The 15,858-nt window shown below is 40.7% G+C and overlaps 1 protein-coding gene across 3 annotated transcripts in view; it reads right to left on the bottom strand.

Moving 5' to 3' along the window:
• NUP93 (nucleoporin 93) overlaps positions 1 to 15,858 on the bottom strand; it is a 109,568-nt gene that overhangs the window by 81,912 nt on the left and 11,798 nt on the right. For all 3 annotated transcript variants that reach the window (XR_006605578.1, XM_004744217.3, XM_004744218.3), the window contains one exon: positions 8,436 to 8,628. Coding sequence is in view for 2 of the 3 variants with exons in the window: in XM_004744217.3 (XP_004744274.1) it covers positions 8,436 to 8,614 (179 nt within the window). In the remaining variant the exon portion in view is untranslated. The remainder of the gene's footprint in view (positions 1 to 8,435; positions 8,629 to 15,858) is intronic.

Raw genomic sequence — 15,858 nt, 5'->3', positions numbered from 1 at the left:
TATTTTATTTATTTATTTGACAGAGAGATCACAAGCAGGCAGAGAGACAGGCAGAGAGTGGGGAGGAAGCAGGCTCCCTGCTGGGCAGAGAGCCCTACAGGGCTCATGATCTGAGCCGAAGGCAGAGGCTTAACCCACTAAACCACCCAGGCACCCCAAAACTCAAAATTCTTAATACCCAACAAAGATTTACATTTCATGAACCTCTAAATCTGAATTCAAATGAACAATCTTGAAAATAATTATTAAAGCAATTGCATTGTGAGCAGTGACTAAATTATATTAACAAATTAAAAATTTTTAGTTATAATTATGGTGCTGTGATTTTATTACTGGAGTCATAACTTAAGAGATATATTTGAGGGGTGCCTGGGGGGCTCAGTCATTAAGCATCTGCCTTCGGCTCAGGTCATGATCCCAGGGTCCTGGGATCAAACCTCGCATCAGGCTCCCTGCTCAGCGGTAAGCCTGCTTCTCCCTCTCCCACTCTCCCTGCTTGTGTACCCTTTCTCGCTATGTCTCTCTCCGTCCAAAAAAAAAAAAAAAAAAAAAAAGAGAGAGAGAGAGAGAGAGAGAGATATATTTGATGTCTAAAATCGGTTTCTAAATCTGAGTGGGATTACAGCTGAAACAAACAGGGTCATGATTTAGTAATTATTAAAACTTTGATGGGTATGTAGAGTTTCAGTAAACTTTTGTCTCTTCTTGTCTGTTTGTTAAACACTTTAAGTAATGAAATTATTTAAGAAAAGAAAAAGTCCTATGAATCCACTTACTAGAAGTAACTGTGAAATTAACAGGATTTGTAGGGAAAACGAAGCTACTAGGTGAGAGTATGCAAAGCCAGACTGTGGGAAACTATATAAGGACAAATGAGTTCAGTCCTTCATTACAAAACAGCTCCAAGGGAAAAGATAAGTGAGCACTTACCAAACAAAAGAAATTTAAGAGATTTATCAAGGGGTCACAATAAATACATACAGCATATTGGGATTCTGAGTCAAACAAATTGGTAAACATTTAACATATGAGATATTTGAACGGACTAAAAATTTGATATTAAAGTATTATATTTACTTATATTTTAGATACAGAATTACAGTTATGTTTAAAAATAAAGGAATTCATTTTTCGAGATTCACTTGGAAGTATCTGTGGATGAAACAGTGTATTGGCTGGGATCTGCTTAAAAAATCATTAGATGGGGAATAGAAAGGAAAACTGTCCCTGATTGGTAATTGTTGAAACTGAGTGTTAATATTCAAAATCTAGCCATCCCATGGAACACGAGATACAGGCACTAAAAACTCATGAATTCAAGAGAAGTAAAACAATATTCTGAAGAAAAACTAAGCCACAAATTGGCTTGTTTTTGGAAAAAAATAGCTCTATAGAACTGAAGTACCCTGACTCTTCATAAGCATTTATTCCACTTCCTTAAAAACCTCTTCAATATAAATATATATATTTTTTTCTTTTTTAAGATTTTACTTATTTGTCAGAGAGAGAGAGCACAAGCAGGGGAAACAGAAGGCTCATGTCTGAGCCCAAGGCAGATGCTTAGCCGACTAAGCCACCTAGGCGCCCCTCAAAATATATTCTTGGTAATTAAAAAAAAAAAAGTCTTTATTTTCTGTATCTGATGCTCTGACAACTGGGGCCTTGCTGATATTGGAAGGGCTGTCCCTCCCAAGGTTAGCTAATTCTGAGAGGCGAGTACAAATTTCAAATGCAAACTAATGAGTCCAGAGACCAGACCCCAACCACCTCCTTTCCTGGGCCACTTTTCACCCCATGGCTAGGTACTAGACAATCAGAGTCAACTATACCTCAGAGCCCACTGAAGTTACTCAAACTAGCCAATCCTAAGTTTGTTGACCCTGCCTTGCCTTACTTTCCCACAGAAACCATAATACAGGCTTTGGCCCACATTTTCTCCTTGCTCTCACTGCATCCTGACTGACCCCAGTGCTGACCCATGATGTGCCCTGCCTCATTTCTGGACAACTGTGGATAGAAACTCTCTCTTCATGACAGTCATTTTCTTTTCTGCATGTCTTACTATACCTGATTAATGCAATTCATCAGGTACTTTTAAAACACCTTCTTTTTTTTTTCGAAGAAAATGGGGCACCTGGGTCGCTCAGTAGGTCAAGCGTCTGCCTTGGGCTCAGGTCATGATCTCAGGGTCCTGGGATCAAGCCCCGCCTCGGGCACTGTGCTCAACGGAGAGTCTGCTTCCCCCTCTGTGCTCATACTTTCTCTCTCAAATAAGTAAATAAAATATTTGTTTGTTTTTTAAGAAGTTTTAGAAGCAGGAAAAGGAAATTATTTGATTGGCTATAGCTGAAAGCCTAGTTGACTGTGATCAGTTTTCCTCAGATTTGGATTTCTTAACCTTGAGGCATTCATAGGCTTAAATTTTGGTTTGCTTATTTAGGTCACCAAAGCAATAAAACCACTTTAGTGTAATGACTTCCTTGTTTAGTTAATTTAACATATGATATTTATTTTTTCATTTATTATGTAAACACCATTTTTCTGGATGCAACTCATGTTTGAGGATTAAAAGTGTGTAGAAATCTTTTTCATTTCAAAGGTAATAAATATGCAAATAAAACTATTAAAGTAAAAACAAACAAAAAAACCCACCTTTTTTTCCAGTAGATCTGTATATACATTTTTATCACCTACTTTTTTGAAACAGCTTTATTGAAATACAATTCACATACTATACAACTGCCCATTTAACTGACTTATTTAGTGGTTTTCAGTAGATTCAGAATTGTGCAACCATCATTAAAATTGACTTTTATAACACTTTCCTCACCCCACAAAGAAACCCCCAACCTATCAGCAGTTGCTCCCCATGACCCTCAATCCACCCACCCCACCTAGGAAACCACTAATCTACTTTCCTTCTCCATCAATTTGCCTATTTAAGATATTGCACATAAATGGAGCTCGACAATATGTTGTCTTTTGTGACCAGCTTCTTTCATTTCTCATGTTTTCAAAGTTCATCCATGTTACATGTATTAACATGCGTATATTAACAACTCATTCTTTTTACTGCCAAGTAGTACTCCATTTTACGGATATGCCACATTTTATTTATCAATTGATCAACTGACGGACATTTGGGTTGTTTTCACTTTTTGACTTACCAATAATGATGCTATGAACAAATTTTTATATGGACAATGGTCTTCATCTATCTTGGGTATTCCTATTCCTTAGGAGGGGAATTGCTGAGTCATATGGTCACACTATTTAGCCTTTTGAGGAACTGCTGGACTATTTCCCAAAGTGGCTGCAAGACTTTACATCCCACCAAAAGTATATGACAACCTCAATTTTTTCCACATCCTCAACACTACTAGGGTCTGGTCTGTCTTTGAACTACAGCCATCCTAGTGTGTACGTGAAGGGGTATGTCAAGGTGGTTTTGATTCACATTTCTCTGATGGCCGGTGATGTTGAGCTTCTCATAATTTGCTTGCTGACTGTGCGTACATCATCTTCGGGGAAATAGTCCCTTACCAGATAAGTAATTTGCAAATATTTTCTTCCATTGTGTGGGCTACTTTCTCACTTTCCTTTTTCCCCCCCTACTTTCCTTTTTTTAAAAAAATATTTTATTTATTTGTCAGAGAGAGAGCGCGTGCGCAAGCACACAAGCCAAGGAAGCGGCAGGCAGTGGGAGAAGCAGGTCCCCCGCGCTGGACAAGGAGCCCAACGCAGCACTTGATCTCCAGACAGTGGAATCATGACCTGAACCAAAGGCAACTGCTTAACCGACTGAGCTACCTAGGCATCCCTATTTTCTCACTTTCTTAATAGTGTCCTTTGAAGTACAAAAGTTTTAAATTTCAATGAGGTTCAATTTATCTATTTTTTATTCTGTCACTTGTACTTTCAGTTCATATCTAATAAGGTTCTGCCTAACTTCAGGTCAGAAAGATTTATACCCATGTTTTCTTCCAAGAAGATTTAAAGTTTGGGCTCTTACATTTAGGTCTGTGTTATTTATTTATTTACAGTTATTTATTTACAGTTAAGGTGTCCAACTTCTTTCTTTTGCATATAGATATCCAGTTGCCCAGCATTTGTTGAAAAAACACTGCATGCTCTTGCCACTTGCTGAAAATCAGCTGATCTCAAATGCATGGATTTATTTCTGGACTCCTAATTCTACTCAATTGTCTATCCTCATGCCAGTGCCACACAGTCTCGACTATGGTAGCTTTGTTTGAAGTTAGGAAATTGGAAGTGTGAGCCTCCCAACTTTCTTCTGCCTTTTAAAAGACTGTTTTGGCAACTCTAGGTGTCTTTTTATTTACACATAGATTTTAGGATCTCCTTGTTAATTTCTGCAAAAAAGCCATCTGAAATTTTGATAAGGATTCCACTGAATCTGCAAATCAATCTGGGCATATTAATATCTTAATAATATTAAGTCCTCTGATGCATGAACACTGGATGTATTTCGCCTGCTTTCTTAAATAAGAGAACTGCACACTTTTTCTCCACCTTTTATTTTTTATTTTACTTCACAATATGTTCTGGAGTCGATCTATGGTACTGTATATTCTCATTCTTTTGTATTACTAAAAAATACTCCACTAACAAGATGTACCACATCTATTTAACCAGTCCCCTACTGACGGATGTTTGAGTTTTCAATTTTTGCTATTTACAAATAATGCCACAATGACTACCGTTGCGCACACATCTTCCATACTTTTGCCAGTGCATCTCTGGGATAGATCCCGGGAAAAGGGATTGCTGGGTCAAGGGTAAACCCGCCTGATACTGCCCAGTTGTGTCCGACAGGTGCCATATCCCCGCCAGTGACATGTGAGAATGCACCCAGTGCCCAGGCAATTTTAAAGTACACCAGGGTTGAGAGCCTTGACACTTAAAAAACTAGCTATTAGAGAATTCAGAAGAGAAAAGTCATCCGAGTAGGTGGTGCCTGCAGTAAGTGTCCAGTGAATAGGCAGAAGCTTCGATGGGGAGAGGTAGATGGAGAAATGAGGAAAAAGGGCAGGGAATTTAGGGTAAGAGTAAGGCTTTATAAATAAAGGCTAAACCAGATACTTCCTAAGTGGAAGTATCTAAAGGCTAAAGTGGAAGTATCTAAAGGGTGGAAAAATCTAAAGGCTCCTTGCCTTCCACCTGCCTCAATTTCCATAAACCACACAGCCTCTCCTGGGCAAAAAGATGGAGTCAAGGCTGGAGTCAAACACTTTAGTCCCGGGAAAGTAGGAGGACAAAAGGTGTCATCAGTACACACAGAGAGGAGAAATAAAGTCAGGAGGCCTGGGTTCAAGTCTCACCTGCCTCTTACTGCCTGAAAATCTTAGATGCATCAGTTTTCCAAGACTCATTGTCTTCCTCTGTTAAATCTGGAGAAAAATCCCTGCCTCACTCACCTCTCAGGCTTGTGAAAACCAGTTAGGAGAAGGTCTGTGACAATTCTGGGGGAACTGAAAAGTGCCATACAAATGGAAGAGATTCTTACTGAGCAAGCTGATTTGAATTCTGGCTTGGCCACTTGCTATGTGACGTTTCTCAATTATAAAACAGAGATAATAACACTTATTTCACAGGGTTATTTTAAGAAGAAATTATATAATGCATGTAAAGTGTTTGGCACAGTGCCTGCCAAAGAGCAAGTGCTCAAAAAGGTTGCTTAGTAGTATTACCACAAGTAAAGTAGTGATTGACTGTAAAACTTTGGGCAAATAAATGTTCATATATGCTTCACATGAACATGGAGAAAAGTGTGAAAGAAGCAGCAAATCAGTAACACTGGTTACCTTGGGAGATAAAGTTAAGGAAAGAGAGTGATCGCTGGCTTTCTCTTTGTACAACTCTAAGATGTCTGGCTTCTGAGTCTGGAAAAATCCAATGAGGCATCTCTGATTGGGAAAAAAGGGGGCTGCAATTGAAAATGGGTACCCAGGGAGGGCTTCACAGCTGTTGATGATATTCCATGTCTTCACTGGGCAACATGCAATTCATTTTATTATTATTTACACCAGGAGTCAGCAAACTTATCCTGTAAAAGGCAGACAGTAAAAATTCCAGGCTCTGCAGGCCATACGGTCTCTGTCATAACTACTCAACTCTGCTATTGTAGCACAAAAGCAGCACAGACAATACATAAATAAGTGTGGCCATGTTCCAATAAGACTTTAACAGGCAGCGGGCTGGATCTGGCTCATGGATCATAGGCTGACAACCCCTGATTTACACCTTTATATATGTTATGCATAGTCTTCTTTATGTGTGAAGAAATTTAACAATTTAAAAATATCAAACACACATGCAAAAAAGCTTTCAAATCTGCTCCTCAAAATGAAAAATCCAAAAAGTATATTTAAACAAATGAATTCAGCACAGAACAATTCAATCTTAAATCTACAATCTAATCTTAACTAAAATCTTAAAGACACATTTTCTTCCAAAATTTATTTCATGTAAATTTTTTTTTCCTACTCAGTTCGCTCCTCTGCCTTCACCCTGTACTAAAATATTCACATCACACTTTATGTCTGCCTATCAAGGTGGAAAAATACAGTCATCAGCCCTTTGGTTTCTTTTTAAGCACCTGCCCCACCCTATACCCATTCTTTCAATGTTCCAACTTCTTCCTCCCTAAAATAATGAATTTAAGGTAGAAAGAAATGAGGAAGAATGGAAATTTACAAGAAAGAGAGCATGACTGATAATTGTTACCAAGAAAACATTTTCCCTTTTTGCTCTTAATAGGCTGTAAAGCTGATGCAATTAAATTATAACTATAGCAACTCAGCTGGCATCACGGTCCTTTTGCTCCCGCAGCATCCTTGCACACAAGCATAGAGCCTGCATGCTCAAGACTGAGGGTAACTGCAGGCAGTCAGGAGCAAAAAAAAGGAGACTGCAGGAGTACAAGTAAGCAGAGATGTCTAAAGGCTGGTGGGGTTGTTGGTGAACAGGGGCAAATGGCTGGATTAAAAAAAAAAAAAAAAATCCCTGTCAGGGTTCCTCTGATGTGTCTTTGCCAACACCAATGGAACCAAAACTAACTAGTATCTTAAAAAATAAAATTCTGGGGAGACCTACAGAAGAATTCCCACAACATCCTTACTAACTCAGCGAAGCAGCCAAAGCATTCAGCTTTCAAGATTAGTTGGGAAAAGAATGTAGCCTTTATGCTCACTCTTGTGACATATATTACATACCCAAAATAACGTCCCCGTGGAAACATCAGCACTTAGATCTTTCTCAAGTTCAAGCAATGAAGACAAAGAAGACAAATGACAATTTCCCACATCTCCCACAAAGGATCTCAGTGATTTTCCAGACCCACTGAGGTCACAAGTACCAGCACCCTTCCACCCTCCCCCGGCCCTTCCGTCGGGGCTAAAAGAGCATGTGCTCTGGAGCCAGCCTCCCTAGCTTTGAGTCTTGGCTCAATACTCAGCTGTGCCATCTGACAGTTACCTGCCCTCTCTGAGCCTTAGCTGTTCAACTGTAATCAGGGGACAACAGTCCTAATATTCGTTATGAGGATCAAGCAAACTCTGAAGTCTAGCCAAGTTTCTGACACACAGTAGTCATCAGTAAATCACAATTCTTATGGAAAGCAACAAGGTTTTTTTGTTTCTGTCTCCCCAAATTAAAAAGTTCCTTGAGGCATAAACCATGTCTAATTCATGGATGTAGCCCCAGAAATAGCCCAGGACGGGCTAGTGGGGCCTCCAACACGTAACTGTGAAATCAAGAGCCCATTACTGATACTGTATGACAGCAGACGCCACTGGCTGGCCAGACAGACAGACAGCCAGCATTTTTCTTCTGCTGCACTCTTGGGGTTGCCCACTCTCCCATTCCATGTTCACCTGGGAGGTACTATGTGTCCAAGGTCTTGGAGAAGCAGCTTTGGGGGTCGCTAATGATGACCAGACAGAATCACCCCCACTTGGATGGCTCTTCATCACTGACTGCTCGTCAATTTCTTCCAAGTGCACTTAAAAACTATGCTAATCTCTGAGTGCTTCCAGGCTTTGAAGGTAACACTTATCTGTGTAAACCACACTTACTAACAGTAAAAGGAGCCATTTATGACCCAATGGTCAGCAAACTCAATCAGGAACTACTATAACGGGTTTCTGTGTGACAAAGCTCTGTATCCTTTCCCATTCTGATCATCTCTGCCTGTGATGTGGGCTCAGAGCTTGGTGAGGCAGACAAGCTGGAAAACCTGGGGGCAGGGAGACAGAGCAAGGCTGCTGACCTTCTTACAAAAACCTTCCTGAATTCCCAAGAATCAGGCTTGTGTGTCATTTACAGACTGCATCTTAATTCAAGGGAGGAAAAGAAGAATCGGATCCTACCCCTGAGCCACCCAGCAGCAGCACAGCCTCCCCACCAGTACTCACGCCTTGACATCTGCTGTCTCCTGGGACGTGCGTGTGAGGGTACGGGAACGCAGGCGCTCGCCCGCCTGCTGGATCTCCTGTAGGTTCCGTTCCACATGGGGAAGCTCTGAGATGCCCTCAGTCTCGGCAGCAAGCTGTTCAGCTTGCTGAAGGAGCTCACCAAACCCCTCAGTATCCATTGGAGTTGCAGATCCTAGATGGGGAAGGAAAAGAAGAGACCTAAATCAAGGAGTGGACAGGCTTCGAATGCTGCCCGAGTCTGTTATAAGGTAAATGGAACACGAGGAATTTTTGTAAACACACAAGGAGACAGCTCATCAACAAGCAGGATATGTTCCTGAACAGAGCCCAAGAACAGGCCTGACAGAAAATGAGTCAGACTGTGAAGAAATAGATCATTTCTGTGCATATTGACAACCCCAAGATTGATTCCTGCCACCAGAACAAATACAAAGATACTAAGCTACAGACCAGAATTCCTGCCTCCTTCCATAGACTCAAAGCTGACTAGGAAATGGAAACCACAGTGGTGACCTCTGGGAGCCTAAAGAACCACCACCCTGCACCTCCTCTTCTTCCACCTTCCTTAGAAAGACCCCACCAGCGGTACCTGGGTGGCTCAGTGGGGTGAGCCTCTGCCTTCGACTCAGGTCATGGTCTCAGGGTCCTGGGATCGAGCCCCACATTGGGCTCTCTGCTCAGCAGGCAGTCTGCTCCCCCCTCTCTCTGCCTAACAAGTAAATAAAATCTTTAAAAAAAAAAAAAAAAAAGAAAGAAAAGAAAGAACCCACCATCCAGAGGATGGGGCAATTTACAAGGCCCTAATCTCATATGATTCTCAACAACTCTATGAGGCTCCTGAGTGGACAGGAGAAGCAACTCAAATCCACAGAGCTGTCAGGTGCCCAGGGTAGTCTCGGTGGCAATGTGGTTGGACGGACACAGGAACACAGGTTTCCTGACTAATACTGTTATTCTTATATACCTGCTCCTGCACTTTTTAAAAGTCTTTTAAAATTCATGTTCGAGTGTCCATTCACACATTCTTTAGCTTACAAGGTTACTGAGCAGAGATCTATGTCTGCTAGTTATGGATGACATTCAGGACATTATAAGACTTTAATTGTTACTATATTTACTACTTTTAGAAATGCCATTGCTGGGGTGCCTGGGTGTTTTGGTCCATTAAGCATCTGACTCTTGATTTTGGCTCATGCCATGATCTCGGGGTCCTGAAATCAAGTCCCTTGTCTGGCTCCATGGTGGGCGTGGAGCCTGAGTAAGATTCTCTCTCTCCCTCTCCTGCTGCCCCTCCCTTACCCCTCTCTAAAAAAGAGAGAAAAAATGCCGTTGTTACTAATAATTATACTAATATAAATAGCAGCTGGCTTCTAGACCATAAATATTAACAAGACCACCTGTTTCTCCAACAGAGTAAAGTCCTATGAACAGTGTTGCTATTTAAAGGTTATTACACATTTATGAATCTTATACTGTACCATCCTTGTGTAAGATTCTTGACCAAGAGTATGTTTTCAACTCTACCACTACTTAAATCAACAGAACATAAACAGGATCAGCATCTTTAAAAAAAAATTTACATTGTTAAAAGGTCAACAAAATTACTATTTATGAAAAACAATTCAATTCTTTAAATAGCGGCTCTCCTTGATCATACTTTTCTTCATTTTAAACCCATGCCTTGCACTGCACCTCTGAAATACCACTGCTCTATAATAGTAGTTAAAATCATGATATAATACATAATTATATCCCAGCTATAAAGCAAAGGTTAATGTTAAAAGGGCACGGCTATCACCATAAATCCACAGCAGGAGAATGAGAACTTTTTAAAATGGACATTGAAAGACATTAACTTTAAAGGTAAAGGCACAAGGTTAAAACAAAAGTAGCTAAGTGGGGGTAAACATAAAAACACTTCAGTTTTCTCTAACCTTTATAGACAAAAAGTCATATACACACTAACTCTTTTCCTGAAGTTTCTAGATAATCATTGTTTTGTTTTGACCCAGTAGCATGAGGCTGTAAATGGCCATCTTTACCTACAGGAAAATGGGGCCGGCAGAACAAGGAACATATTCTCCTGAACAGAAAAAAGAAACGAGTATTTTAAAACAGATCCTGTCTGATAGAGAAATGGTTTTCCTCAGAAACCAACAGAAGCCAATAACATTCTACCAACAGAAACAATGATTACTCACTAGAAACGGGAAAGAAAACTAATATGCTCCCCCTTATCCCCCACCCCTTTTTACTGTAAGATAAAAATAATTTGTCTAACAGAGCCAAGGAGCAGGAAATACTTCTTTTCTTTAATAAGGAAAATTTTAGAACCCCCCCAAATAAACAGCTGAATGAAACAAACCTAAAAAAGAAAGAAAAAAACAGGAAAAATACATCTAACATTCTGCATCCAAGCCAGATAAATTCAGACAAAGGAAATGTTCAAATGACCTTCTCAAATGATCTGCCCATACAAACACTTATAGAGTGATGAAGCTGAATATAAATAATAAGTGCAAAATAAAAGTCATGATTTACTTTAATATGGTCCAGTAAATAAATGTTTTAAGATTTATTTATTAAAAAATAATAATAAAAAATAAATGTTATTTATTTGACAGAAAGAGAGCACAAGCAGGGGAAGCCAGGGCAGAGGGAGAAGCAGGGAGCCGTGGAGCTGGGAGCCCAACGTGGGGCCTCAATCCCAGGACCATGGGATCATGACCTGAGCAGAAGGCAGACGCTTAACTGACTGAGCCATCATCCCGTGAGCTCTGATCTTTGTCAACAAAACCTGTTCCTTGGCCTTCTCAGCGTACAGCCGCCACTCTTCAGCTGTTTGGGCCAAAATCCTTGAAAGCCTCATCCAGACCACCAAAGCCTTTCAAATCTACCTGTAAAATGTACCCAGAATCTACTTCTTCCCACCACCTCCACCCACTCAAGTCACTATCACCTCTTCCCTGGCCTCCTGGCTTTAGCCCTTGCCTCCTATAATCTATATGAACCTTTCAAAGGATCCTTCCTCTGCTTAAACCTCTTGTACAGAGTGAAGCCCTACACAACAGCCTTACCTCCTCTTACCTTCCAGACTCCTCTCCAGCCCTGTCTCCTTTTCCTTTCCTGGGCTCCAGTCACCCTGGGGCCTCCAAGTCAATCCACCAGTGGGTAAGGGAGGCACATTCCTGCCCTAGAGCATTTGTACTCTTTGTCTCCTCTATCTGGAATGCTCTTCTCCCAGATACACTCAAAACTGATTCCCTGTCTCTCTGTTTCAGCTTAAACTGTCACCTTACCTTTGATGCCAGCTTAGAACAAAATACTTAAGAGTATAATCTGCAACCACCCCTAGCACTCCCTTATCTCCCTTACTGTCTGTCATTTCTGCTAGAATGTAAGCTACACAAGGACAGGGATTTTGTGTGTTTTGTTCACTGATATATCCCAAGCTTCTAGAACAGTGCCTGGCACACAGTAGGTGCTCATTTGTTGAATAAATAGGAGGAGCTTTATTCTTCCATTTGTGGATAGTCTGTTCTTCTTGAAGGCTTCCTGCACTCTCCTGCCAAATCAGCACCCACTGGCAAGCAAAGACCAGAGCAAAAACATTCCCTTCCGACTACCAACTGATACTTAACATTTCTGAGGCTGCACAGCATAAGGCAGTGACAGTATAAATGGCATGAATTCAGATCGCACTTGGTCCAGACTAGTACTTTCCCTCTAAATACCCAGACAAAAACCAACGGTATTTTAGAGGGAAAAAAACAGACAACACCCACTCCCCCACCCCTGCCCGGCAGTTTTCAGGTGAACAGAATTCCAAACCAAAAGAATAAATACATGTACATAAAGAATTTCATTATACAACTTCAGAGAAGAAAACAAGCTTGTTCCATGTCTGTCTGAGAGAAAAGAGCTATATATTTAATATAATACTTGGGAAAAAACTGGATCTGTCCTGCATTATATATAACTCACCCAGTAGAAATTAATTTATAAGTTATTAAAGTTTCCAAACTGTACTTTGATGTAGTCATCATCCCATTTCATTAAAATTTTTAAATTTATGGTTAATTTCATAAATTTAAGGACAATTCTTACCTCCTCCACAAAAATAATATCAATTCAGTCATAAAATATATGGGTTAAACCAACCAAATATCAGTTTTGACTCAGGAAACTAAAAGCTGATCATGAAAACAACCTCACTAGCTTTGTCCAAGAGAGAACTTGAGGGTGGGAGGAATGAGCTTTGTGTTGGAAAATCTGGACAGGACAGAGATGATGCCAGCTGCACCCTTGATGAGCTATGGAGGCGGAAGCCAGGAAGAAGCCGCCCGGAGGACCCAAGGAAGTGGAATGTAGAACAGTCAACGCAGCAAGATTGGGGCTAAATGGGAAAAGGCTGGCACCAGGGCTCCTCCGCCATCAATGACTGAGGCTGACTGAAGATGCCTTTGGAAATCCTGAGAGGTGCTTCAGAGAGCACCACAGGGTACTAAGGCCCTGGCATCAAACCTGTCCCATGCCACTTAGCAGAAGTCCTACTGAGCCTCCACAGGCCTCCTCAAACACCACAGCAAACAAAAGCTTTTAATAGGAAAGCAAAGGTATCACTGCTGTTAGAAAGCAAGACTGGGTACTCTTGGGGGGAGGGGGCCAATGTGACAGAAGGGAGAGTTCTGAGAGGCTGGTAATTTTCTGGGTTTTTTTTAGCTGAGTGCTGCTTAACAGTGTGTTCACTGTGAAAAAATTCACTGAGATGGACTCAGGATTTGTGCACTTTTCTGAATGTGTATCACACTTCAATAAAAAACTTACTCCTAAAATGAAAAATAATAACCCATGGCTTTTCAGAGGCTACAGTAGGACACCCATGATGTTAGAAATAAGAAATGCTCTTTGTGCCAAGTTTCCATAATCCAGATCTCTTCACCACATGCAGAGGATGCTAAGAAAATTAACCAGAGAAAAAAACTAAAGCCCACAAGGTTTAGAGAACGCCTTTACCTACAGCTAAAATCAAGAGCTGAGCAGACTTCCAATTCTTCAAATTAGCCAGCACTCACCTGTCATTCAGTGTCCAAAAACTGCCCCTTCTAGGCACATAGACATTCTTAAATGAGAGGGGGGAAAAAGTCTCTAAATTGCATATAGGATGAAATGAACTAGACAAAAAGGCAGAGCAAAAATGCATCAAATAATTTCAGTTCACTTGCTATTAATACATCTTAATTATGAAAAAGATGGTGATTTTCACATTCTCAATATAACTATGTTAAATATTTAATCAAGCCAGAAAAGAGTAGTGTAGTATAATAAAAAATTTATTTGGTCTTTGTCCTAGTTCTGGCACAAAGTTCCTAAAACCCTTAGATTATCCTGAGGTTAGGAGTCTTACCTCTGGGAATGGAAAAGGGACTACAGATGAAGCGCTACAAAAACTTTTTGAAAGATGAGATTTGATGAGCTTCCGGGCTGGGGACCACATGCTGGGTCACACACTCCACTCGTAGGGACCTTCCAGAACCCGCCCTCTGTATCTATCAGACTGCTCACCTGTATTCTTTATAATAAACTGGTAAACGTAAGTATAAATATTTCTCTGAGCTCTGTGAGGCTCTTTAGCAAATTAATTGAACCTAAAAGAGAGGCTTGTGGGAACCTCCCATCTACAGTCAGTAGCTCAGAAGCACAGGCAACAACCTGGCCTCCTGACTGGCTTCTGAAAGGGGCAGGAGTCAGTGGCTACTCTTGTGGGACTGAACCCTTAACCAGTGGGATCTGATGCTGTCTCCAGGTACACAGTGTCAGAAATGAGTTAAACTGTAACAGCCAGCTGGTGTGCAGAAAATCTCAGAATTGCCTGACATGTGGAAAACCCACACATCGGGTGTCAAAAGTGAAGCTCTATAGTGGTAAAGCAGAATAGTGTTGAAAGTGAAGGAAACACACCAAGAGTATCTTTCCCTTGCAAATGGATAATTAAATATTCAAACTGCTAACACTTCTAGATCATTTTACATCAGTATTCTCAGAGTGGCCCCTTCAGGATTTTGCAGATGGTCTGATTCTTAGTTTCTTACAGTATTCATACTTATTGTATTAAAATGTCTACACATCTGTTTTCTGGTATTAATTATTAGTTCATTAGTGTCTTTTCTTCTAAAGCATCAGCCACAAGTAGAACACGTCTTCCCACTTTCCCAGGGCTTTGTGGGCTCCCAAGCTGGGGAACCACTGAGCGCTTTAAAGACCACTGGGTCATCACAGAAATGGCTATAATGCACTAGCTCTCTTGAAATAAGCCCATGCAACTTTCAGGATATACTTCCAAAAATCAGCACCTTCAGTGCCTCAGAGCTGAAAGAAAACAAAGTTAAGTATGAAAGAGCCTCATAGTCATCTATCCTAGACCTGTCTACCAAGCTTTTCCCAGTTTTTAGCCTTTGAGACTGGCATCCTTGGGCAAGGGTCAGCAAGCTTTTTCTGTAAAGGACTGGACAGCAAATTATTTTAGGCTTTCGGGGCCATTCTCTGTTGCAACTGCATAATTGTGCTTGAAACTGGATAACACGTAAACAAATGAGCATGGCTGTGCTCCAATAAAATTTTAATCATGGCCAGTCACATATGAATTTCGTATCATTTTCACCTGCCACAAAATATTCTTCTTTGAAATTTTTCCCCAAAGATTTAAAGATGTAAAAACCCTTGTTAGCTTCTCAGGCCTACAGGTTATAGTACGCCAACTCCCACTTTGCCTACGGTATCTGAGCTAGACTTGGTACAGTGCTTATCCTGGTTCAGTAAATCCTGGTTCAGCGCTTACTGGCTATGTGCCCCTGGCAGAGCCACCCTCACTAGACCTGAGCAGTTAAAACACTGTGTAAAGATTAACACAACAGGCCCATTGTCATTCCCCTCCCCTCTTTAAGCTGTTTATTTAAAGACTATATTTGGGGAAAGAAATCTGTTTCGTACATGAAATCTATCCAGGAAACGTTCTTTTGACCTAATGCACAGAATGACAGAGACAACTCTCTGCCCTTTTCTAGTGCAGAGCAACATATCAAACCCAGGTGCATTTTTCCTTTTCCTTATCCATGACCCACAATGCAAACAGGACAGTTACCCAAGGAATACGAAGGGGTAACAAAGAGATGAAAAGAAATAGCAAGGACCTCTGTCTTCCCTTCAGTGTTAAAGGAATCTCTCTCAGTTCACTGAGCGGGCAAATGACACCAACTATTTTCCCTGCAGAATTTCAGTACACTCAAGCAATACTTGTAAGTACCCACTGTGAAATTCTAATCTTACCACACACCCAAATATACCTCTTTCAACTACAAAGATCCTGCAATCTAAAAAATGCACTTTTAACACTGCTATATTT

The sequence above is a fragment of the Mustela putorius genome, unplaced genomic scaffold, assembly GCF_011764305.1.
Source record: "Mustela putorius furo isolate JIRA1106 unplaced genomic scaffold, ASM1176430v1.1 tig00000174_pilon_pilon_pilon, whole genome shotgun sequence".
NCBI lineage: Eukaryota > Metazoa > Chordata > Mammalia > Carnivora > Mustelidae > Mustela > Mustela putorius.
This window is presented reverse-complemented; position numbering and strand designations above follow the sequence as displayed.